This window comes from Acomys russatus, chromosome 26 (assembly GCF_903995435.1).
Source record: "Acomys russatus chromosome 26, mAcoRus1.1, whole genome shotgun sequence".
NCBI lineage: Eukaryota > Metazoa > Chordata > Mammalia > Rodentia > Muridae > Acomys > Acomys russatus.
The window spans coordinates 31,154,955-31,179,112 of NC_067162.1; the positions used below are offsets into that span (position 1 = coordinate 31,154,955).

Consider the following 24,158-nt stretch of genomic DNA (forward strand, 5'->3'; position numbering starts at 1 on the left):
CTGCTACTTCCCCTTTCTTCTTCTTCAGCTTCATTTCTTAAAGTTATTTTTGTTGTTTTTCTTCTTCGAGACAGGGTTTCACTGTGTGACCCTGGCTGTTCTGGAACTCACTCTATAGACCAGGTCCACCTGCCTCTGTCTTGCACTAAAGGTGTGAACCAGTGCTACCTGGCTTTTTTTGGGGGGAGGGGGGTTAAATTGTATTTTATGTGTATGAGTGTTTTGCCTGCATGCATGTATGTGAACCATGTGTGTGCCTCGTACATGCAGAGGCCAGAAGATGGTGTTGGATTCCCTAGACCTGGAGTTACAGACAGTTGTGAGCTGCCCTGTGGGGACTAAGAACTGAACCCAGGTCCTCGGGAAGAGCAGTCAGGGCTTTTAATGCTTAAGCCATAACATACATATATACACATACACACATACACACACACATACACATTCTTAAATATTATTTTTAATTAAACAATTTTTTATTTACATTTTTGTTGATAGATCCTAGCTGTGTGGCCCAAGGTGGCCTCACACCCACAGTCCTCCTGCTTCTGCTTTCCAAGGGCTACGAATACAAAGCAACACATCCAGCAAAACAATTAGATCAAACTGTCTTATTACAATTATTTTTTGAAAAACTGAGGAGATAGCTCTCAGTGGGTAAGAGCAGTCTCTGCCCAAGAATGAGAACTGAGTTCAGACCCCAGCACTGTTGGGGACAGAGACAGGAGGATTACTGGGGCTTGCTGGTCACCAGCAAGGAGCCAGCCTCCGTCCAGGTTCAGTGAGAGACCATGTTTCAAGTGAGGAAAGAGCAATAAAGCAGACCTGCCATCTTCTGACCGTGTACCCACCTGCATGTGTGGACATACTATACACCCATATACCACACTCAGATACATATATAAACACATACAAAATTGTTTCCAAGGGGAATATAGCAACATCTCCCAAGAGAATATAGCAAAGCCAGGTGTGGTGGCACATGGCTGTAAATCCCAGTGCTTGGAGGCAGAGGCAGGTGGATGGATTTCTGTAAGTTCGAGGCCAGCCTGGTCTACAATGCAAGTCCAGGACAGCCAAGGCTACACAGAGAAACCCTGTCTAGGAAGAAAAAAATAAAGAAAAACAACAACAACAACAACAAAACAGAAACCTTGATTCCTATTGTAGCCTTCTTAGGAGTTGGGGCTAATGAAAAGTGGTTGGCCATGAGGGTGGGGTCTTTGGGAATTATCATTCTTATGTCTGGAATAAGTTAGTTTGGGGAAAGTGGGCTGCTTATAATAGTGTGAGTTTGCCCAGTAGTTAAGAGCTTGTACTGTTCTTTTGTTTGTTTGTTTGTTTTTGGTTTTTCAAGACAGGATTTCCCTGTGTAGCCTTGGCTGTCCTGGACACACTTTATAGACCAGGCTGGCCTCAGACTCACAGTCATCCTCCCAAGTGCTGGGATTTAAGGTGTGTGCCACCACGCCCGGCTTGTACTGTTCTTGAAGAGGGCCGAAATTTGCTTTCTAGTACTCAAGTCCAGTGGTTCACAACCTCTGGTAACTCCAGAGCCAAGGTATTCAATGTTGTCTTCAGTTTCCAAGATCACTGCATTCATGTGCATGTTTGAGAAACACACACACACACACACACTCAAAAATTTAATAAAATCCAAAAGAAGAAATCCAAGCCGAGCGTGGTGGCATGCACCTGTAATATCTCCATTCAGAATTCCAGCACTCACGCAGCAGAGGCAAGAGGAGCTGAGTTCAAGACCAATCTGGTCTAACTCAGCAAATTCCAGCACAACCAGGGCTACCCAGAGAAACCCTGTCTTGTTTGTTTGGTTGGTTTTTTCAGACAGGGTTTCTCTGTGTAACAGCTCTGGCTGTTCTGGAACTCGCTCTGTAGTCCACGCTGGCCTCAAACTCATGGAGATCCACCTGCCTCTGCCTCCCAAGTGCTGGGATTAAGGGCATGCACCACCACCACCTGGCCAAGAACCTGTCTTAAAAACAAACAAACAGAACACAAAATAAAAGGCAAATCTCCTGCGCATGTTTCCTTTTGCATGTGTGTGTTCCTTCATGTTCTGACATGATCTCAGGTGTGAAGACTTTGCCAGGTGCTGACACAATGCCTTGGACTTACCAGAACTGTGAGCTAACCAAACCTTCCTTCTCCTCAAGACCCACCCCCTTTTGGAGACAGGGTCTCATGACCTCATGTAGTCATGAGGCTTCAGACTCACTGTGTAACTGCGGATGACCTTGAGACCCTCCTGCCTCCACTTCCCAAGGGTCGGGTTCCAGGGTTGTACACCCCTGCCTGGCTTAGAAAGTGCTGAAGATCAAACCAGGGCTTTGTTCACGTTACTCACTCTTCCAATTGAGCTTTGCAAAGCGCATCGGCTGGGGATCCAAGTCTCAAACTTGTTTGTTTTGTTTTTCGAGACAGGGTTTCTCTGTGTAGCCTTGGTTGTCCTGGACTCGCTTTGTAGACCAGGCTGGCCTCCAACTCACAGCAATCCACCTGCCTCTGCCTCCCAAGTGCTGGGATTAAAGGCATGAGCTACCATGCTTGACTTCAAAGTTGTTTTTTTTCTTAATAAACTACACAGTCGATGAGATTCCATTAAAGCATTAGAGAAGGGCCTGGAATAATTTTAAATTGTTTTAAATAAAAGAGGCTCTGGGGAAACCCATTTTTCATAGATGCTCCAAAGAGGTAACATTAAGATGAAGATGGCAAGTGCTTCAATTAGCCCTGGGTTTAGCCTATGGCATCCTTAGGCTAACTTCTCCTGAAGGAAATACAAACAAATGACTATTTACCCCCAGTATGGGCACCAACAGCTGGCCGAAGTATCTATGTGTCTATGTGGGTGGTATGTGCGCCTGAAGAGGGCACATATAGAAGCTAGAAGAGGGCGAGGATTTTTCCTAAGCTAGGGTCACAGGCATTTGTCGTCATCTGCCCAGTGTCAGAGGTAGGAACCTACCTAACTCAGGTCCTCTGCAAGCCCTTTCCCACGCTTAATGGCCATGCCATCCCTCCAGCCCCAGACTGAGCCTTTCTTTCCGTCAGAGTCCAGTCCAGTGTTTAACTGAGAGGGGATTTAAACAGAGTAAGGGAAGGCCTGAGAGGCCAAATGGAACAGAAATGAATCTCAGAGACTAAACAGATTGAAGTCGCACACTTTTCCTTTGCCCACCATCCGGTCCCCGATAGTGTCTCCTGTTGGCTGAGCCGTGATGGAAGTCATCTCTGAAGGGAAGCTGGGAGATAATCCTCAAGGGTGGTGACCCTGCCTTTCAGAGGGAACTGAAGAATGATTCTGCGAGCAGCTGTTATTAAATTGTTTATTGTTACTATTTTTCTTAAAGTTTGGTGGGAGTGGATTCTAGAGTCCCAAGTTACTAGACCTCAGCGTACCAGTGAGATCTGAGGTTTTGTGAGTGCTTTGTTGATTCTTTGCCATATATACATTATATATATATGGTTTTTTTGTTTTTGTTTTTTTTTTTTTTTTGCATGTTTGGCTTCTGGTCTCTGGAAGGTAATTGCTCGGGTATTGGCAGGCTTTCACCAAGCCCTGAAGTCAGCTCTGTCTCACCTACGATTCAAGGAAAAGAAAGCAAAGCAGAAGAGATTTCTCAATGAGCACAGATAGGTTGTCTCAGCACCTTTGAGTACAGGAAGCATAAATGGGATGTGCTTGCCAGTGATGTCATACAGCAAAATGGGGGTTCCCAGTAAGTTCAGGAATAGACTCAAAGAAGCAAGACTAGGAAACAGTTTGTGACAAGGCCTGGGTGGAACATGCCCAGAAATGGCTTCACCCAGTTTTAAGGCCAGTTCCTGGAGGACTGAGAAACATCCTCTGGTCCCTAAGATAGCCCCATAAGTGGGCTTTGGGGGAGTAAAGCTTTAGGAATTTTACTACCAAAAATGGGAAGAAAACCTCTATCTAAATATTTCCCAAAAGACCCAGTGTTTAACCTTGAACCAAGGTCAGATATGTTTATTTTCAGAGATGCTTGAGGGAAAGGATTATGGATTGCAATGGAGCTCATTTGGTTGATAAAACCCTTGCCTGCTGCTATGCAAGGCCCTGGGTTCAGTCTTCAGCAAAACAGATTCTTTCTCGTGTACAAAACTATTTCTCCAAGTTCATTCTACAAAATACTTTTCAGTATCAGGTTGACAATCAAGTTAAGCAATAGATTTAGGAGTGCAGAGCTGGGTACACTCTGGCTTTTGTCTCTGTCCTTGCTGTTTGGCCTTGGGCAGGGGACCCAACCTCTTACTCTTAAGAAATATAATCAGGACAGCCAGGGCTATACAGAGAAACCATGATTAGGAAAGGAAGAAAGAAAGAAAGAAAGAAAAGGAAGAAAGAAAGAAAGAAAGACAAATTATATACGCTCTCTCATAGACTTGTATGGATTAGAATAAACTCACACATAAAGTCCAAGGCTGCAAGGCTGCTATGCAGCTCAGTAATATGGAATTGTGGTCATTTTCTTAAGATGTGCATGATTTGTGTGGCACTTTGCAAAAACACTTTCCCTCATGTGAGTGCACTGGAGCGCTTTTGTGAGGTTGGTCAGGGAAACAGCATCGATTTTGCTTCTGCTGTGCATTTAGCACCCTGCCAGATGCAAACGGCTATTGTTTTGTTGGTTTCACTCATTCAATAAATATTTGAGTATTTGATGCCAGGCTGTTTTATGCGCTGAGGACCTAGCAGTGAATAAAGTAGATTAAAAATCCCTGCCTGGGGCTGGAGCAATGGCTCCTTAGGTATAGTCACTGATGCCCAAACTCAAGGATCTGAGATTGGATCCCCCACACCTACCTAAAAGTCATGTGTGTCAAACATGTGTCTGTAACTTTAACAGACAGAGCTTGCTGACTAGCCGGCATAGCTAAATCGGTGACCCCTGGGCTCAGTGAGAAACTCCATCTCATAAAAGTGTGAAATGGAGAGCCAAGTCAGGAAGACACCTGATGTGAACCTCTGCAGTCACATGCAAAGGTGAGATCGAAACGGGCCCCAGACCTCTGCACAGTGGACTCCATGAAAACTCAGCATGTAGACAGTGCCACTTACCAAAACAAAGACAAAGACCTAATCCATCAATGTCCACAGTTCAGGGAAAGTCTCTAAATGGGCCTCGTTAACTGAAGTATGTCAACCCAGGATGTGGTGGTGGGGTTTTGGTGTTTTGTTTTGTTTTGTTTTTACTTCAGAACTCACTCTGAGAAAGGCTCGGGCCACACCGGCATCCCAAACACCAGTGTAGTCACCAGTTATCTAATAAAGACTTTCTGTTAGCTTACAGCTGTCAGAGCAGTCTTCTCTGGTGGGTGCCCCACAGTAAGAGTGCACCTGCACAAACACAGACCCATCCAAATACGCACTCATACGTACCCTACACACATATACGCGCAAATAAAAAAACAGTAATTAAAAGATGTTCAGTAGGGGCTGGAAAGATTTGGTTAAGAGCACGAGCTGTTCTTCCAGAGCACCCACATGGTAGCTCACAACCATCTATAACTCCAGTTTCAGGGATCTGAGCCTTCTCCATGGGTACCAGGCATTCACATACACAGATAGACATACAAAACACTCACAGACATAAACTATTTTTACAAGCTTAAAGATGTTTATTAGTTCTTCTTTGAATGCAAGTTGATTACGCTGGGTTTTTGTTGTTGATATTGTTGTTTTAAATCCCAGCACTTGGGAGGCAGAGGCAGGTGGATCTCAAGGCCAGCCGGGTCTACAAAGGACTTCCAGGATCGCCAAGGCTACACAGAGAAACCCTGTCTTGAAAGAAAAGCAAAGTAATAATTATAATGATGATGATGATGATGATCCCCTTATTATTATTCTCTCTATGTGGAGAGAGACAATAAGCACAGTATAGTGATCTTCTAAGGTTTTTTTTTGGGGGGTGGTGGTTTCGAGACAGGGTTTCTCTGTGTAGCTCTGGCTGTCCTGGACTGCTTTGTAGACCAGGCTCGCCTTGAACTTATAGAGATCCTCTCTACCTCCTAAGTGCTGAGATTAAAGGTGTGCATCACCACTGCTGGGTTAGATCTTCTAGGTTTGATGACATACACTGCTTTACAACCATCCTTTATACAAATGACATTTAATTTACATGAACTAAGTTACTTAGAGTCTCATGGCTGAGTTGAGCTAAATTCAAGATTTAAGCCAGATAACACGGTTCTGAGTTCTGGATCTCAATCATGGTGTGTTATCTCGCCAAATAAAAACAAAATAATAATAATAATAATAATAATAATAATAATAATAATAATAATAATAATAACAACAACAACAACAACAACTACTACTACTACTACTACTACTATTATTATTATTATTATTATTATTATTATTATTATTATTATTATATGTTTTTTGACAGGGTCTCTCTCTATGGCTCTGGAACTCACTATACAAACCAAGTTGGCCTTAAACTCACAGACATCTGTTTTATCTGAGTGCTGGGATTAAAGACATGTGCCACCATACCCCGCTGAATAACAACAACAAAATTATATAGGTACTAATAAATCACAGTCCCATAAGTATTCTGAAATAGGCAAAACAGACCAGCGAGATGGCTCAGGGTAAAATAGACACTTGCCACCAACCTCAACGATGTATTCTGTCCTGAGACCCACAGAGTGGAAGAACCAGTTCCTGCAGTTGTCCTCCGATGCACACATCTCAGCCAATGCATATGCCCCCCCCCCATACACACACAAAATGTAGTTTTAAAGATTGAAAAGGGAGCACCCAGCTGGGCGTAGTGACGCACACCTTTAATCTCAGCACTCAGGAGGCAGAGGCAGGCGGATCTCTGTGAGTTCGAGGCCAGCCTGGTCTACAAAGTGAGTCCAGACAGCCAAGGCTACACAGAGAAACTGTATTTCAAAACAAAACAAAAAGGCAAAAGGAAGTGTGCAGAGTCATCAGGGAGGGGCTGCTTGAGTCACATTTGAACAGAGACCTTCCAGGCATGGGAAAGATCCCAAGGGATATCTTGGAACAGCAATCCCAGCTGAGGGACGAGCCTGTGCAGATCTCTCTTAGTGTTCCAGGAAAACATGTGGAGCCCAGTGTGAAGGTGCCATGAGGCAGGGGTTCAAAAATGGCTCAGCCCAAGCTGCAGGCAGGATGCGGTTGGTTTTTGCTGAGGAAGATTGTGGGAGCAGGTTTGCATGGCAAAGTGAGGAGTTGGGCTTGGCGTGATCTGTCATCCAAGTGAGAGTTACTGATTCCAGAGGATTTTGGAGGGGTTATGGTCAACCCAGTCAGTTACTTTCCAAGGCATGATTCAACTCCTGTGACAAGTGTGGTGGTGCACACCTGTAATCCCAGCGATTGGCAGGCAGGGAGGGACAGAAGGGGCAGAAGTTCAGGGCCAGCCTGAGTTACATGATCAAGGTTGAGGTTAGCCAGAGACCCTGCCTCAGTTAAACAAAACAAACAAACAACCAGGGGCTGAGGGTAGATCTCTGTTGGTAGACTGCTTGCCTAGCATGCACAGGGCCATGGGTTTGACACCACATAAACTGGGAATAGTGCAATCCCAGCACTTGGGAGATGGAGTTCATCCTCCACTACTAGTGCGTTCAAAGCCAGCCTGAGCTACACTATCTAAAAAATAGGGGGTGGAGTTCTGGGAAGATGGTTCATTGGCAAAAGTGCTCTTCACACAAGCAAGGGAACCAGAGTTCAGATTCTCTAAACTCATAGAAACACTGGGTGGGTGTGGCGGCTCACCTGTCATTTCAGCCTGGGAAGGTAGAGACATGGGATCCACAAAGGAACCTGACTAGTGAAAGTATGTATTGGTATGCTCTGGGTTTGATGAGAAACCCTGCCTCAAAGGATAAGGTAGAAAAGCCATAGAAAACTCCTAAATGAAAAAACAACAAACAAACAAAAACCCAAGCCTCCATCTGTATGCATTTGTGTTTTGCACCTGCCCAGTATGACATGCACTATCACACCGGGAACCACACACACACACACACACACACACACACACACACACACACAGCAATTTGAGGTCTGTGGACTTTACCTTTAATGCTACAGACACTTCCCTGTGTGGGTGCTGTGGGGGGACAGGCTTAGCCTCTGTCCATAAGGTGGGAGGAAAGAGGGGAAAAGATAGTACAGAAGAAAGCAAAGGACACTTAGAAGAAAGCAGCGACACTAGGGATTTTTACAGCACAGTTAAATGGCAAACGTTTAAATACAAAATGCAATCAAGAAACACTAGGAAAAAAAAAAAAAAGAAACACTAGGAAGGGGCCATTCTCTGGAAAGGAAAAAAGAACGAAGGAGTTCCACAGCCGCATGTACCTGGAGGATGTCCAACAGGCTCGCTCTGTTGGAAATGGTATTAAAGTTTGGATCTTTGTCTCCCAAAGGGGGCTCAGAAAACAGCTCAGTGGTGCAGCGCCTGGCACACCCAAAGCCCTGGGTTTTATCCCCAGCACTTCTCCCCTGACCCCCACCCCAAAAAATCTCCAAAGGGTTGGTCTCCAAGATCCACTAATGGGAAACGATTGGGTATTTAAAGAGCTGGGGCCTAGGGTTAGGTGCAGTGGTGCACATTCCTTTAACCCAAACACTCGGGAGGCAGTGACAGGCAGCTCTCTGTGAGCTCAAGGCTAGCTGATCTACAAAGTCAGTTCCAGGACAACAAAGACTACACAGTGAAATACTCTTTAAAAAAAAAAAAAATCACATATATACACATTCTCATGTTTTCTTATTTAATATTTGATGTATTAATGCTACAAATTTGAAATTTTTTAAAAATTCATTTTATGTGTATGAGTATTTTGTCTGCATGTACATCTCGTGCATTCCTGGTGCTCGGAGAAGCCAGAAGTGAGCTCCATGTTCCCTGGAACTGGAGTTAAGGATGGCCATAGGCAGCCATGTGAGTGCTGGGAACAAACCCGGATCCATCTCTCTAGCCCCAAATTAATTTTGGTTTTTACATTTTTAAATTTATATGTATGTTCGTCTGCATGTGTGTATGCATACTACTTGTGTTCCTAGTGCCTGAGGAGGCCAAAAGGCGGCATTTACTCTTCTAAAACTGAAGTCACAAATGGTTATGCTCCACCATGTGGGTGCTCAGAACTGAACCTGGCTCTCTGCAAGAGCAACAGTGCTCTTAACTGCTGAGCCATCTCACCAGCCCCTTTGACTTTGGTTTCCTAAAGTTAACTTTTGGACAATCTTATGCATATATGCAATGTATATTGATTACACTTGCGCCCCCATCCCCAATCCATTTGATTCCTTCCTCCCACTAATTCCCTTCTTCCTGCCTAATCCACCCAGTGTTCAGTGTGTGTGAGTGCAGGTGGTGGTGTTTACACTAACTTGAGTGGCAGCTTATTTGCTAGAACGTCCCAGTGGCTACACCACTGAAGAAAAATGTCTCCCCAGCCCATTTAGGGACACGTGCTGAATCTCAAGGCCCCTTCCTCTCCTGTTCTTTGTTTCCTGGACACAAGGTAAATGGGGTTTGTCTTTCTTTATACCTCTGCTATGATAAGCTGCCGTATCACAGGCCCAAAACTTTGGGGGGTCTCTTAGTTGTAGCCTGGAACCTCCAAAACAGACAGCCCCAAACAAACCATCCTCTGGTTAACTTTCTAAGTCTTGGTATTTCCTTGCAGTGACAGAAAATTGACTAACATAGATGTGAAGGTTCTAGAAGCCCAGGGTCCGACCTCAGCAAGCCTTCCACTATAAAGAGCCCGACTCCGAATCTTCCCTTTGTGACAGAGTATCCCCCCCCCCCCCAGCCACACACTTCCTCTGAGGTGGAGCATACAACCGCAGCCCCCTGTCACACCATGGCAGGCCTCAGAAATGTCTCCCAGCAGAAGCTCTTGGTCTTCCTCCAGTCTCAGGCTTGTTCTGAGCATGACAGGATTCCAAGAACCCAATCTTGAGATAGGATTCACATTCCCAACACTACACACAAGAAGGGCTCCCCGCCCCGCTTCTTGGAGGAGCTAGCAACCAAGTGGGGAGAAGCAGGAAAAAGAAGGGTAGGAGGGGTTGGTGGGAGCACAGACCTAGTCCCATAGAGGAGAGCTCTACGGTGCAATTACATCCTACGGTTTGTCTATCTGGAAGGAAGGATGCGGAGCTGTCACCCACAGCAGGTAATCATCGGCTGTGGGTGGAGGAAGCAAATTCTGGGCATGTTTTGTTTCGTTTTTCCGAGACAAGAGCTTGCTATATAGCCCATGCATTGTCAGACTATCAGGAAATTTAGCTGAAATTTAAGACTGAGATTCATTCAGTTAAACCAATGACTAGATGAATGACCAGTTGGGGAAGCTGTACAGAAGGCAGCGTCGCGATCCAGGCTTGCAGAGGAGCTGAGTATGGTTTGCTCCACTCGCTCGCTCGCTCGCGGCCCCCCGCTGGAATGCTGAGTGCCGGCGAAGGAGGCGGAAATGAGCGAGCTCCACGGCTCTCCAGCGGAGTGTTTACTTAATTAGGGCCTGTATCCCGAGGCTCGTTTGTGTTTAACTGTCCGCCTAATGGCTTCGTCTGGCTCCGGGCCGGCTCTGGAGGAACTTTGGGAGCGAGGATAGGTCGGGCCACCCTGTTCCTTCTGGGCCAGAGACATTGAGAAACTCTGGCGGGCACCTAGGACATGCCAGGCATTCCCAGAAGGAGAGCTGGGTCACTAGCTGCCTTGGGCTTTTCCTGAAAGTAGCCACCTACCACTACAGCTGCTAGGATTGCGCGGCTCACTGCAGACTCTAGAGATGGCAGATGCCGGCTACCCGCAGCCGTGAAATTGAAGGATTCCGACACTGCTCATTCTCTTAGTTGTAGAACTGGGAATGCTAGCCAGCTCTCTGGTTGGCGAGGCAGAGAAAGCGAAATGAGCCGCATCCGAGAGCCCTAATGCCGACAACACTGGGCCCTTGCTCAGTGCCAGCTCCTGAGTTCAGCATTTTTAATCCTCCTGTACACATATTCATTTAATTCTAATACAGCCTTGTATTGTGTGTGTGTGTGTGTGTGTGTGTGTGTGTGTGTGTGTGTGTGTGTGTGTGATGAGTAAAGGCCACATGCATGGCCGGAGGACAATCTCTGAGACAGTCCTGTCTTTCACCTTGTTTGAGACCGGGCCTCTGTTGTTTGACACTGTATAAGCCAGGCTAGCTGGCCTGCTAGGTTCCTTCGAGTTTCCTGCACTCCTCCCCTCTCTCCATAGAAGATAGATCTCATTAGAGATAGGCCACTGCTTTCCACATGACATGGGTTCTGAGGATGTGAACATGGGATTTTCCCAAAGCACATTACCCACTGAGACGTTTCCTTTATTCTACCCACTCTGTAAACAAACAAACAAAAAACAAAGGCTCACTAGGTAGTCCTTGAACTTGCAGTAATCATCTTGCCTCCACATCGGTGTTGGGATTAAAGGGATATACCCGCACTCCTCACTCTAGTGCAGTTGCAGTGATAGATGGATAGGTGAGGGTTCCGTCCCAGTAAGAGGTGGGACCCATCCAGCAGGGTAGAGCCAATGCTTGCCTGATTGCATCACAAGGTCCACTGCTCAGCCAGAGACTTGCGGTAGGAAGGACAGGTAGACTCAGGTTAATATTTGAAGGCCAAACAAACAAACAAACAAAACCCTGTCCTTTAAAGCTGAGCTAGATGGGGCTGGAGAGATGGCTCAGGGGTTAAGAGCACTGCCTGCTCTTCCAAAGGACCCAGGTTCAATTCCCAGCACCCACATGGCATTCTCATACTAAGGCACATAAAAATTAAAATTAAATAAAATATTAAAAAAAAAAAAAAGCTGAGCTAGATGGAGGAGAAGGCAGGGAAAGAAGAGACGTCATCTCTGGGGAGCCGTGGAAGATGAGAGTGCAGAGAATATGGGCATCAGCTGCAGAGCCCTTGCCTGGCTTGTGCGAAGCCTTTAGTTCAATCTCTAGCATTGTGGTGGTGGTGGTGGTGGTGTGTGTGTGCGTGCGTGCGCGCGCAGGCATGTGTGAGCCTATATAGGGAAAGGGCACGTGGAGTCGGGCAGTTGAAGCCTGTGCCTGCCCAGGAAACTGTGTGCCTCAAGGACAGCCATCTTGTCCAATATAGCTGAAAGAGAAATACAGAGGATCAGGCTCCAGCTCAGCAGGAGAGCCGTCTTCTAAGGGACAAGCATCACATAGCAGGTAGTTTTTAGGTGATGTACAGTATCTCAGGCCAAAAAAAGCTCAGCTGATAGACTGTGTGCATGAAGCCCTAGGTTCAATTCCCATTAACCACCTAATCCAGGCTTGGGGATACAGCCTGTAATCTTAGTACCTGGAAGGCAGATGCAGGAGAATCAGAAGTTCAAAGCCATCCCCAGCTGCATATTGAGTTTAAGGCCAGCCGGGCGTGGTGGCACACGCCTTTAATCCCAGCACTGCTTTAATCCCAGCAGGCAGATTGCTGTGAGTTCAAGGCCAGCCTCATCTACAAATCGAGTCCAGGATAGCCAAGGCTACACAGAGAAACTGTCTTGAAAAAGAACAAAAACAAAAACAACAACAATAACAAAAAAAAAGTTTAAAGCCAATCTGAGACATGTTATATTTTTTAAAAATCATCATTATTCAGCTGGTCATGGCCTTAAACCCAGCAGTTAGGAGACTGAGACAGAAGGTTTGTGATGCATTCAAGGCCACCCTGAGACTATAGTGTGAGACCCTGCCTTTAAAAAAAAAAAAAAAAACAGATGGGCAAAGGAAATGGCAAAGGAAAGCACAATTCGAACGACCTGAGTTCAATCCCCAGAACCCGTTTAAAGGTGGAAACAGAACCAACTCCACAAAGTTGTCCTCTAACCTGGCATGTGTGCAACGGATCCATACACACATGTAATAATAATAAACAAGATAAAAAAGTTTCTGTTGTTTGCTTTTAACATAAAAATGAGGAAGCATTTATATTTGGGTAAAGAATGCATTTGTGTTGGGGGTTCCGGAAGTAATGGGGCTAATAATTGATATAGACTCCCTACCTCAAGCTCTTAGAAGTTACTAGGGCTCCCAAACTCTGGGGCTTTCTCTATAAGCTTCCTTCCATTTGTTTAGCTGCAAAAGGAAGTAACTGTTGTCTCAAACATCAGACCGTGTACTGCAGTCCTTTGAGACCGTGATACCAGTTTCAAATCCGTAGTGCTCCCAGCGGACTCGCGTGGGAGGTGGAGAAAGTGGAAGTGGGCAGACCCTGCTGTAGTTGCTGTGAAAGACACGCCCTGCCTCCATCACATCTTTTTGAACACAGCGCCTCTGGCAGCACGAATGGGGAGCCCCTGTGTTTTGTTTTTCAGATGCGTCTCCACTTTTTTTCCGTTGTAGCTGCCAGCAGTGGAATATTTGTCTTCCCGTGCTACAGAGGCTGAGGTGGAGTGATTGGCGGTTTTGTTTTATTATTTTCCACCGCAGCCACGGGGTATCTTTCAGGAGTAGTTCGAGAGAAGCAGAGAGGACTCAGGAGGGTACCAGGTACCAGGGAAGACCAGGAGGTGTTTCGCGGGTGCCTTCTGCGGACTGGCCTCGGCCCCACCTGCGGGGAGGCGGGACTTATGACGTTAGACCAATCAGCAACCACCTGAGTGCACCTGGCCTCCTCCCGCGGGCTCCAGCGAGTCCAAGTGCTCAAAGCTGCACCGGGAGCTTAGCAGAGTGTAGTCATACCGTCGCGGCAGCTTCTTCACTTTCCTCTAGTCATGGGGCTCCTCAATGGGCCTCTCGCCTCCCTGCTCCTCTTGCTCCAGGTACTACAGTTTTTTGCCATGGTCCTAATCCGGATTGCTCCCTAGAGGGCGGGCGGGGTTCTCAGGCTGCGGGCGTCGGAGGGAATCTTAAGGCTGTGCTCCTTGGAGCCAAGGTTTTCCCGGAGGCCCACCGAGGACTCCCAAGGATGGGTGTGCAGAACCGCGCACGCCTGTGACTCAGCCTCCCTCTTTTAACCCTTCTCCCCTCAGACGCAGGTTTGCTGGCTACCGAGCGTGGCCTCCGAGCCCTATCAAGCGGGCATCGGGGAGGCTAAAGTGACCTTGGAGCTGGAAGGAACTGACCTACAGCCCAGCAAAACGCTGGGGAAAGGTAAGACCCTCCCAGAGCCAGCCTGGATGGAACCACCGTGCGGAAGACCACACGTGGTCCACTTTACTGTGGACCTTCGGAGGGTTGTCGATACCAGAGCTGGGGACTTCTGGAGCCACTATACATCCTGAGGAAGTGCTGAAAGTGGCTCTAGGGCTGGGAAGGACTTGAGAAGGCAGCGCAACGGCGCGCCTACTAAAGTCCAGCTTCTGCTTGCCCCGCAGCTGCTGCTTGTCTTGAGCGCTTAGTGCCTCGAGGCTTAGCCCCTCACCCAGCCCCGACGTGGAAAACTCTCCAGCCCGGCCACAGCCGAGGAATGCGCAATGCACATTCCTCCCGCAACCCCCGCGCAGGTGTGGGGATGAACCGTGCCCCGGGCAGCCCCCTTCACCCCTTTCGGGCCCCCTTTGTGAACCGTGCTTTGTGTCTCCGACAGACAGACCGGGTCTGTTTCTCTTCTCTAGGCTGCCCTCCCCGCCCCCCTTCTTCCCGGGCAGCTGGAATGTACTCTTAACCCTGCCCTTCCCGGAGGGCCTGCGCCCCTGCTGCTTGCCTGCTAATGGCCTGGCACACCTTGGCGGAGGCCATCACGCACGGGGGACCCTAGGTACCTCACTCTAAGCATCTTGGTACTAGGATGTTAGATCACTTGAGTCGGAATTGGGGGGCGGGGACAAGGGGGCATCTGTGCCCCAAGCCTGCGAGTGAATAAACGATCAAAGCACATTTTGATCTTTCTGTTGCGATTTTCTCCACTCAAGTTCAAACACTTGAAAGTGGAGGGTCATTTTGGTGCTGAGAACCAGTGTATCATGAGGCCCGGGCATCTGCCAGCTGGGGAGGGGTGGGGGCTTGACTAGAGAGGACAATGAGGTTTTTCTCTGTAGATTAAACCCAAGTTGTTAAACAAGAGTAACTCGGGATCTATAAGTAAAGCTCCAGAGAACTTTTGCGTGCATTTTGGGAGAAGGGGACTGGTAGGTTAAACGACCTCCAAAACATTTGCCACCTAGCATTTTCTACTGCTTCTATCAACTATTTCTGACCCTAGGTGCACGTGTCCACAGCTCAAATATGGGGGTGTCAAAGCTGAGGCAGAATGGCCGTTCTTTGTTTCTCCAAAAGAAAAGTGAGGCCCTTGAGTCTGTAGAAAGCCTTAAGGGGGAAAAAACTTTTCTCAAATAACTCTGCAGATTGACAAAACAATTAACACCGAGGCTAGGCTAGGTTCTGTAAAGGCTTGGCTGGAGGGAGCCAGAGCCCAGGCATTAAGAGGCCATGCCTCATAAACTTTAAATTCTTGCACATGGGTTTATTACTGGCTGGCTAACAAACTGCAACTGAGCCAACCTGTAAAACTGTTAACGTGGGCAGGGCCCCAAATCCAATTCCGGCTCCCTGAGGAAGCTCTGTGGCTAACCAGATCTCTGCCAAATTCACCTCCCCATCCCTACCCCATTGTTGCCCCATTCTCTGCTGTATTCTGGGAGCAGGTATGGCTTTGTGTTGTGAGTGTCTTATCTTTCTTACTGAAGCAACAAATATCAGATTAGTTGTCACTTTCACTTGGCTTGAGTTTGGTGTGGGGAAGTGCTGATCAGGGTTTTGATTTCATGGTTGAGTTGGCCAGCGCTTCCTGGTGATGTCACCACCCACCCCCGGAAGAAAATTCTGCTTTCTTGGATGTCTGGTTTATGGTTGTGAAAGTGGTAGCTTTGTGCCAAGAATGCACCTGGTTTAAAAAAAACAAAGAGTGGGTTAATGTACTTGACACACCTTGATTTTTATTTTTATTTTCCCCTGCAAACACTGCTGACTCTTGGGGGCAGGCTTCCCTGCAAACGGGAAGTCATTTTGGTCTTAAATAAAAGCAAATTTCTGGGTCTAGTTGATGCTAGTAAATTGAGACTGCATGCTGATAGTTCCAGCTGTGCCAGAGGCTGAGACAGGGTCCCTGGGCCCCAGGAATTCAGGGCCAACAGAGAGAGAGAGAGAGAGAGAGAGAGAGAGAGAGAGAGAGAGAGAGAGAGAGAGAGAGAGAGAGAGAGAGCGAGAGCGCACGCGCGCTCGCGCGCGCGCGCGCCCACAGAGGCCAGAAGATGGCTCCAGTTCTCTGGAACTGAAGGTACAGAGGTTGTAAGCCGCCTGATAGAAGTGCTGGGAACTGAACCCAAGTCTTTGACAAGAGCAGTTGGTGCACCTAACCACAGAGCCATCTCTCCAGCCCAAGAGTCCATCTCTGTCTCTCTCTCTTTTTTTTTTTGAGTCCATCTCTTAAAAATAATAAATACAGCTGTGAGTATAGGTCAGTGACAGAACGAGGCCTTGAGTTTGATACTTAGCATTGTAAAACTAAATTTTAGATTTTTAAAACTTGTTATGTGTACAGTGTTCTGCCTGCATGTACACCTGCAGTCCAGAAGAGGGCATCAGATCACATTATAGATGGTTGTGAGCCACCATGTGGTTGCTGGGAATTGAACTCAGGACCTCTGGAAGAACCGTCCGTCAGTGCTCTTAACCACTGAGCCATCTCTCCAGCCCCAAATTTTTGATTTTTTTTAAATAAACAAAACTCCCCAAAAAGTGCAAGTCTTGTTCCCCAGTATATTTCCTCAACTGCTGCTAATTGTCTTCTTCATTGTCCTCATCCTAGCTCCTCATTTTTAAAACATCAATGTCTCTTTATCTGACAAGGTTGAAAGGGTTATCCTGCGGGTGCATACAAACCCTCCAAGTTTGCCCAAACAAACAACACTTCCCACATTACAATCCTCTCTCCTTGCCCCTGGGTTATGAATATTACAAGCGGCTATGAAGTTGAGCTCAAAGAAATGATCCGGGATAATTAATGCTTTGTTTGTGTGTGTGCCTTCCTCTTCAAAGCCCTTCTACAACTCTGAGCTTGCTCTACCCTCCTAACAGTCCCTTGAAGCAGAAAAGGTGAATATTAAACACTTTGAGGTTTTAATCTTGGAGTTGGAACTTAAGAAACCCTGCCCAGAGTTTTAAAGCTGGAGAACCAGAGACTCGGCTTTCTGGTTTCCATTTGCTCAACAGCTCATAAGCATCGTTGAGGCTCCCTGACAGAACTTTTACTTCCTGGTACCTGCCCAAGGCCCAGTAAGTCCATTGGAAGAAATCAAGACTCCCTTGTGAAGGTCAGCCCATATTTTACCTCACCCCCTTTGTTAAAGATACGGTCTCAGCCGGGTGGTGGCTGTGCACGCCTTTAATCCCAGCACTTGGGAGGCAAAGGCAGGTGGATCTCTGTGAGTTCGAGGCCAGCCTGGTCTACAAAGGGAGTCTCAGACAGCCAGGGATGTTACACAAAGAAACCCTGTCTCGAAGGGGGAAAAAAACAAAACAAAACAAAACCATATAGTCTCATTATGTGGCCCTGGCTAGCCTTTAACTATGTAGGTTAGGCTGGCCTTGGACTCCACAAGAGATCTGCCTGCCTTTGCCTATGCCTCCCATAACCAGCTGTTCAACTCATTTCACAAAAGAAACTCCAGTGGCTACGATTTTACCACAGCTAGGAGTTGAGCGGAATTTTTGACTCTCATGTTGTGTGGACAAAAGAATCAGAATGCTGAGTCTTGAATCTCACAGCCACCAGTCACAAGCCTTACTCCTGTGGGCACTTAGTCTTTGTTTGTTTGAGACAGAGTCTCAGTGGGTAGCCCTGGGCGGCCTAAAATTCACTGTTTAGACTAGACTGGCCTCAAACTCAGAGATCCGCCTGTCTCTGCCTCCTGAGTGCTGGGATTACAAGTGTGTGCCACCATGCCCAGTTTGTTTTATATTTATGTGTGTATATGTACACACATATACATACACACATATATACATATATACACACACAATATTTATTTATTTATACATACAGTATTTTGCCTACATGTAAGCCAGCAACTCGGAAGAGGGCACCAGATCTCATTATAGATGGTTGTGAGCCACCAGATGATTGCTGGAAATTGAACTCAGGACCTTGGAAGAATAGACAGCTCTTAACCTCTGAGCCATCTCTCCCACCCCCAGATGGTTTATTTGTTTTGTTTTGGTGGGGGGTTTTTGTTTGTTTGTTTTTGTTTTTTGAGACAGGGTTTCTCTGTGTAGCTTTAGCTGTCCTGGACTTGCTTTGTAGACTAGGCTGGCCTCGAACTCACAGCCTCTGCCTCCCGAGTGCTGGGATTAAAGGTGTGCAGCACTACCACCTGGCCAGATGTTTTTATTGTAGGATTTTCCAAATACATTTCTCCACAGGAAGATAGTCTCTAAGGGTCCTAGTATTAGGAGCTTTATTAGTGAAGTCAGTTTGGAAGGACAGAGAACAGACTTGGTCCCCTATTTTTGGTCCTTCAAGTGTGATCTGAGAGCAGAGTTGAAATGAGAGGTAGGAATTTGTGAGGTATGAGTCCAGTGATCAGAAGTGACAGAACACAGCCACTTCACCCATCCTTGATGAGTAATTGGCTTTGTGGCACTGGTCAAAGACACTCGGGATTTAACTGTGACCCAACCCCCTCAGCTGAGCAGCCAACTCTGAGGAAGCCGTTGGGCAAAATTAAAAGCTAGTCATAGGAAGCTTTGGGGTTCACTAGTGAGCTTGACTGAGCCTGACTTGGTTTCAAAGTGGCTGCGTTTAGCTTAGCTTTTGTATAAAACCACCCTTTAGTTTGGAGTTGCTTCATTCTTTCAGAAAACATGTCATTGCTATCTGTGTGTCTCAGGGTCTGTTTAAGAACTGTGTCTAAAGCAGTGAACCAAACAGAGCCCCTGCCTTTGAAAGCTTACAGACTGGTGTGAACTATATTTTAATGCTATGGCCACTTCCCAAAGCAGGTGCTAGTACCTTCTCCTTAGATGTAAAATGGACTCGCTGGGCAGTCAGCAGTAAGTCCAGGATGTAAATCCTGGTTGGCTGCCTCCATAGCCCCAAGGGATTCTGTAGTGCCCCATAAATCTGCCTCAGAGGAATGAAAGGTAGGGAACTGGGCTTTGGAGCCCAGCCAGCTGCCTTCCTCACTCAACAGAGGGGAGGGCTGGTTGCTGAAGACTCTGCCCCGTATCAACCATCCGCTGTGTCAGGGGAGCAGGTCTCAAACCTCTAGTCACCTCCTCTCATAGCACTTCGTTCCTAGGTTACTCAGGTGTTCTCACCTCTATACTGCATGAGGAAAGCATCTTGTATTGGGCAGTGAGTGACTAGGGCCAGAAGCTACAATTTTTAAAGAAGGTTTGGCAAGCCGGGTGGGTGCACACGTTTAATCCCAGCACTCGGGAGGCAGAGGCTGTCGGATCGCTGTGAGTTCAAGTCCAGCTGGGTCTACAAAGAGGCCAGGACAGCCAAGGCTACACAGAGAGACCTTCTGTTTTGAAAGAAAAAAAAAATGTTTGGAGGATGGTGAGATAGGAATGGGAGAAAGCCTCTCCTGCCAAGATCAGCGGAGCTTCTGTTCAGGCACTTGATGTTGAAGAGTACTATGTGTTGAGGGCAGCAAGATGGCAGCACGTTAAGGCCAGTGACCTGGCTCACCTGTGCATCCCAGTACTGTGTGGTATTGGTTCAGGCTGACAGCAGTTCTCTGCACTACAGTAGCTGACCTCATCTGGGTGCTCTTCCCACCTAGACTGGTTCCTCATTTGGCCTAGTGGTGAGGAGACGGCAGGTTTTTAAGGATGCATTTGGTTTTTCCCTTGGAAGAGACTCACTTCCTATTGTTTGCTGTTAAGCTAAAGGTTGCTCCTTTTCCCCGAAGTAGGAAGGAAGACTGTCTTAGTCACTGTTCTGCTGCTGCTGTAAAGAGACACCATGACCAAGGCAGCTTCTAAAAGAAAGCATTTAAGCCGGGCAGTGGTGGTGCACATCTTTAATCCCAGCACTCAGGAGACAGAGGCAGGCAGATTGCTGTGAGTTCAAGGCCAGCCTGATCTACAAAGCGAGTCCAGGACAGCCAAGGCTACACAGAGAAACCCTGTCTTGAAAAGAAAGAAAGAAAGCCTTTAATTAGAGTCTTGCTTGCAGTCCCAGAGGGTTAGTTGGTGACCATTGTGGCAGGGAGTGTGAGGGCCAGCAGCAGGCGGGCATGGTGCTGGAACAGTAGCAGAAAGTTTACACAAACAGGAGGCAGAGAGAGAGAGACTGGACCTGGTGTGGGCTTTTGAAACCTCCAAGCCCATCCCCAGTGACACTGCTCCAGCAAGGCCACCCCCTCTAAACCTTGCTAAACAGTTCCACCAACTGGGAACCAGAAATTCAAATACGATCCTATGGGAGCCACTCCCATTCAAACCACCACAAAGCCTGACAGCAGCTGCGAGGCTTTCTAGGCAGGGATTTTTATCCTGACCAGTTCAAGGGGAAGGCAGCAGCTTTCTCAATTTGCCCATGGTCAGATCACACACAACAGAAGCAGTTAAGTGTCTGAGATCTAAAACCAAGTTGAAATGGTGATTTAGCCCACAAATGCCTGGGCATGTAATTGATGTGAGGTATTCAGAGGTAAGCAAGACCCATAGATTCTTGTGAGCTCCCAGTTAGAAAAACACAGGTCACTCACCAGGCAAGTATAATTGCTAACCCTCAGTTCAACAACTACCACACCCTACACCCCACCCCACTTGAGAGAGGCTCTCACAGTGTGGTCGAGGCTAGCCTCCGAGACATGATTCTCTTTTCTCAGCCTCCTGAGTGTTGGGATTACAGACGCGTTCCAGGTCCTGCGTCAGATGCTGGGGACACATCAGTGAACAAACGAACAAAACCCCGAAGCCAGTGGGGTGCAGTGGCACACACCTGTACTACTAGCACTCAAAGAGGCAGAGGCAGGTGCATCTCTGAGTTCGAGGCCAGCCTGGTCTACAAAGCAAGTTCAGGACAGCCAAGAGAGACCCCTGTCTTGGGGGGGGGGGGCAAACAAAATCTCAAGCTTTGAAGGCCACTTTGAAAAGTAGAGAGATGGGCAAAATAAGTATCAGGGTGGGGTAGGACTTGAGGTTGAGATTAGAAAGGAATACTGTAGGGTCACTAGGAAGGGGCCCATAGGAAACGATGTTTTAGCTCGAGGTTAGGAAGGAACTAGGCTAGAGTGTTGGACGTAAGAGAGGGCAGGGGATGTTCCTGCAGGTGAATGGCACAGGTTCCAGAACTTTAAATACATTTTTTTCTTCTAGTATTTATTTATTTTTATTTTTATGTATGTACATTGGTGTTCTGCCCACATGTCTGTCGTGTGAGGGTGTTAGATCCCCAGGAATGGGAATTACAGACAGTTGTGAGCTGCCGTGTGGGTGCTGGGAATGGAACCCGGGTCCTTTGGAAGAGCAGCCAGTGCTCTTAACCACTGAACCATCTCTCCAGCCCTCTGAATACTTCTCATGTGACTGAACCATAGAGTGTAAGGCAGAGAGAAGAAGCGAGAGCTGTTTCGGACTGTCTGAACCCTCGGCAAAGGCAGCGCGGATGTTACGGAAAGGCTGGCCAGATGCTTAGGCACTGTCAGCCCCTCACTGAACTCTTCCTCTGAGGCAGGATGCTGAAACGCCCCACCTCCACGCCGCCCCGCTTCTCTGCTCCCAGCCCCGCCCCCTCCACCTCGCTTTCCTCGGACCAGAAGACATTCCTTGCCCTTTATCCCACATTTCGTTGATTAGGGCAGAGGAACCGGTAAGAAAAGGTTCAAAACCCATCAGCCTAAATGCCGCATCTTTTATTTTTATTACGTTTTGTTTACTTATTGGGTGTTCGAGTGAAGGTCAGAGGGCAACTTGGTGGGGGGGGGGGGGTTCGGTCTCGTCTAAGAGTTAGTGTGGGATCCAGGGATCGAACTTGGTATGTCAGGCTTGGTGATGCGTACCTCTGTCCACTGATTCGCCAAGCTCTGAGTGCCCCTTCTCAAGGGCTTCCTGCATTCCAGAATCACACTTTGTACCCGATGTAATAGCCCCTTTAATTCTCCTTTTTAAAAAGCCCCGTGGAGCCGGTGGAATCAGCTCCATTTAGCTGGACTGGAAGCCTACATTAGTTATTTTGTAGCTTGACCAACACTGTCTACTAGAAAGTTGTAGAATCAGGCTTTGAACCCTGCTAAGTATATATTACTGCCAGTGTGGGCATCCAAGTGGTTGTGGGAAAACGATTGCAAAGTTCTCTGGCCTCAGAGGAGCTAGGGGAAGATTGGAAATAGTTAACTTCTGACTCAGGAGCCTTGAATTCCTGTTCCCTCCCAGGCAGGGCTTCTGTTAATCACCGGGCACTGGAGTGGTGGGTCCTTTAGGATGGGGGATGGGGTGCAGATACCACGCTTGACAGGGCTCAGGCAGACATTCTTAGCAGATGCCGCCACTGGCAGTTCGTCCCACCCTTGGCCCTGTATAGTAGAGCTTGAAAGACCCCAGCCCCCTCTTTTCTCTTCCACTAACGAATTCCAAACCTTCAAACTGATCCTGGGGCCACCAACGTCAGTGGTCTAAACTACTCAGAAATACCTTCCTTATTCTAGGAAAGCAAGCCCAGTGAACTGCTTTTCTTCCCCGCCCCCCACCCCCCACCCCAGGCAGAGTTTCTCTGTGTGTAACAGCCCTGGCTATCCTGGACTTGCTTTGTATACCAGACTGGCCTCGAACTCAGAGATCCTCTGCCTGCCTTTGCCTCTCTCCGTGCTGGGATTAAAGGCATGTGCCCACCACACCCAGCTGTGTGACCAGTTCTTTAAACTCGCAGCTTTTGCTTTGTCACTGACTGGCTGTCAGTCCAAGAAGAAGTCTCAGAGCCACACAGCCAGTTAGTGTGGGAACCGGATTCAGTGAGGAGAGATGGTTGTGGCCTGTCGCCCTCAGGGCTTGAGTTTTCAGATCTGGCCTGTGCTCATTCGGGCTTAAGGACTAGGCATTGTGGCACATGAAGGTGGAGGCAGGAGAACCGAGGGGGCCTGGAAGGTAGGCATGATCCTGCACGCCTGTAATTGTAGTACTCGAGTTTGAGGCGGGAAGATTGTGGGACAGAGCTGCCTGCTCTACATAGCAAGACTTTGTCTTGATAAATACATAAATAGACTCCCTGAGAGGACTGGAGGTCTAAGTAGCTCAGTGGTAGTCTTTGATCCCCTAGAATTACGTGTTTAGGGGTGCATGTACATGTTTCTAAAAAGATTCTCTGAACTTTTTTTTTTTTTTTTTTGGTTTTTCAAGACAAGGTTTCTCTCTGCAGTGGTGACAAACACCGTTAATTGCAGCACTTGGGAGGCAGAGACACAGGCAGATCTCTCTGCAAGTTCAAGGCCAGCCTGGTCTACAGGATAGGCAGGTATAAAACAGAGAAACCCTGTCTTGAAAAACAAAAAAAAAACAACAACAAAAAGGCAGGGTTTCTGTTGTAGCCCTAGCTGTCCTGGGCTCACTTTGTTTGGCAAGATCCTGTTTCCCACGTCCCAGATTCCTTTAGACTCTTGTTAAACTAGTCACAAGGGGGCTGGAGAGACGGCTTAGAGTTTAAGAGCACTGTCTGCTCTTCCAAAGGTTCTGAGTTCAATTCCCAGCAACCACATGGTGGCTCACAACCATCTATAATGTGATATGATGTCCTCTTCTGGCCTGAAGGTGTATGTGTAAGCAGAGCATTGTATACATAATAATAAATACATCTTAAAAAAAAAAAAAAACTAGTTAGAAGGGACAGATGTGTGGTTTACACTTGTGCACTTAAGGGAAAGGAGGACTTTTGGTCTTGATGCTCACCCCAAACTGTTACCTGAGGCAAGTTCCTCTGAGGAGATGAGACTGCTTAGACCATTAGAGAGGCAGTTGGGAGGGTCTGCTACGGGTTCCGTGCCCTTCCGCCTATCCTGGGCATCCTGCTTTTCAGCCTGGCTGCTAGCTGAGCTACTCTCACAGGGCAAGCCATATCTTGTACCTTCAGGCATGGGGGAAATAGCTGCTCAGGGATCCTCACAGACAAGCCAGGACAGGACACCAGGCCC

At 47.4% G+C, this 24,158-nt stretch overlaps 1 protein-coding gene across 1 annotated transcript in view; it reads left to right on the forward strand.

The window, feature by feature from the left end:
- Nucleotides 1-13,796: 13,796 nt before the first annotated feature.
- Cdh3 (cadherin 3) overlaps nucleotides 13,797-24,158 on the forward strand; it is a 45,319-nt gene continuing 34,957 nt past the window's right edge. Inside the window, exons 1-2 of the mRNA XM_051168858.1 lie at nucleotides 13,797-13,844; nucleotides 14,055-14,175. Of these exons, the coding sequence (XP_051024815.1) occupies nucleotides 13,797-13,844; nucleotides 14,055-14,175 (169 nt within the window). The remainder of the gene's footprint in view (nucleotides 13,845-14,054; nucleotides 14,176-24,158) is intronic.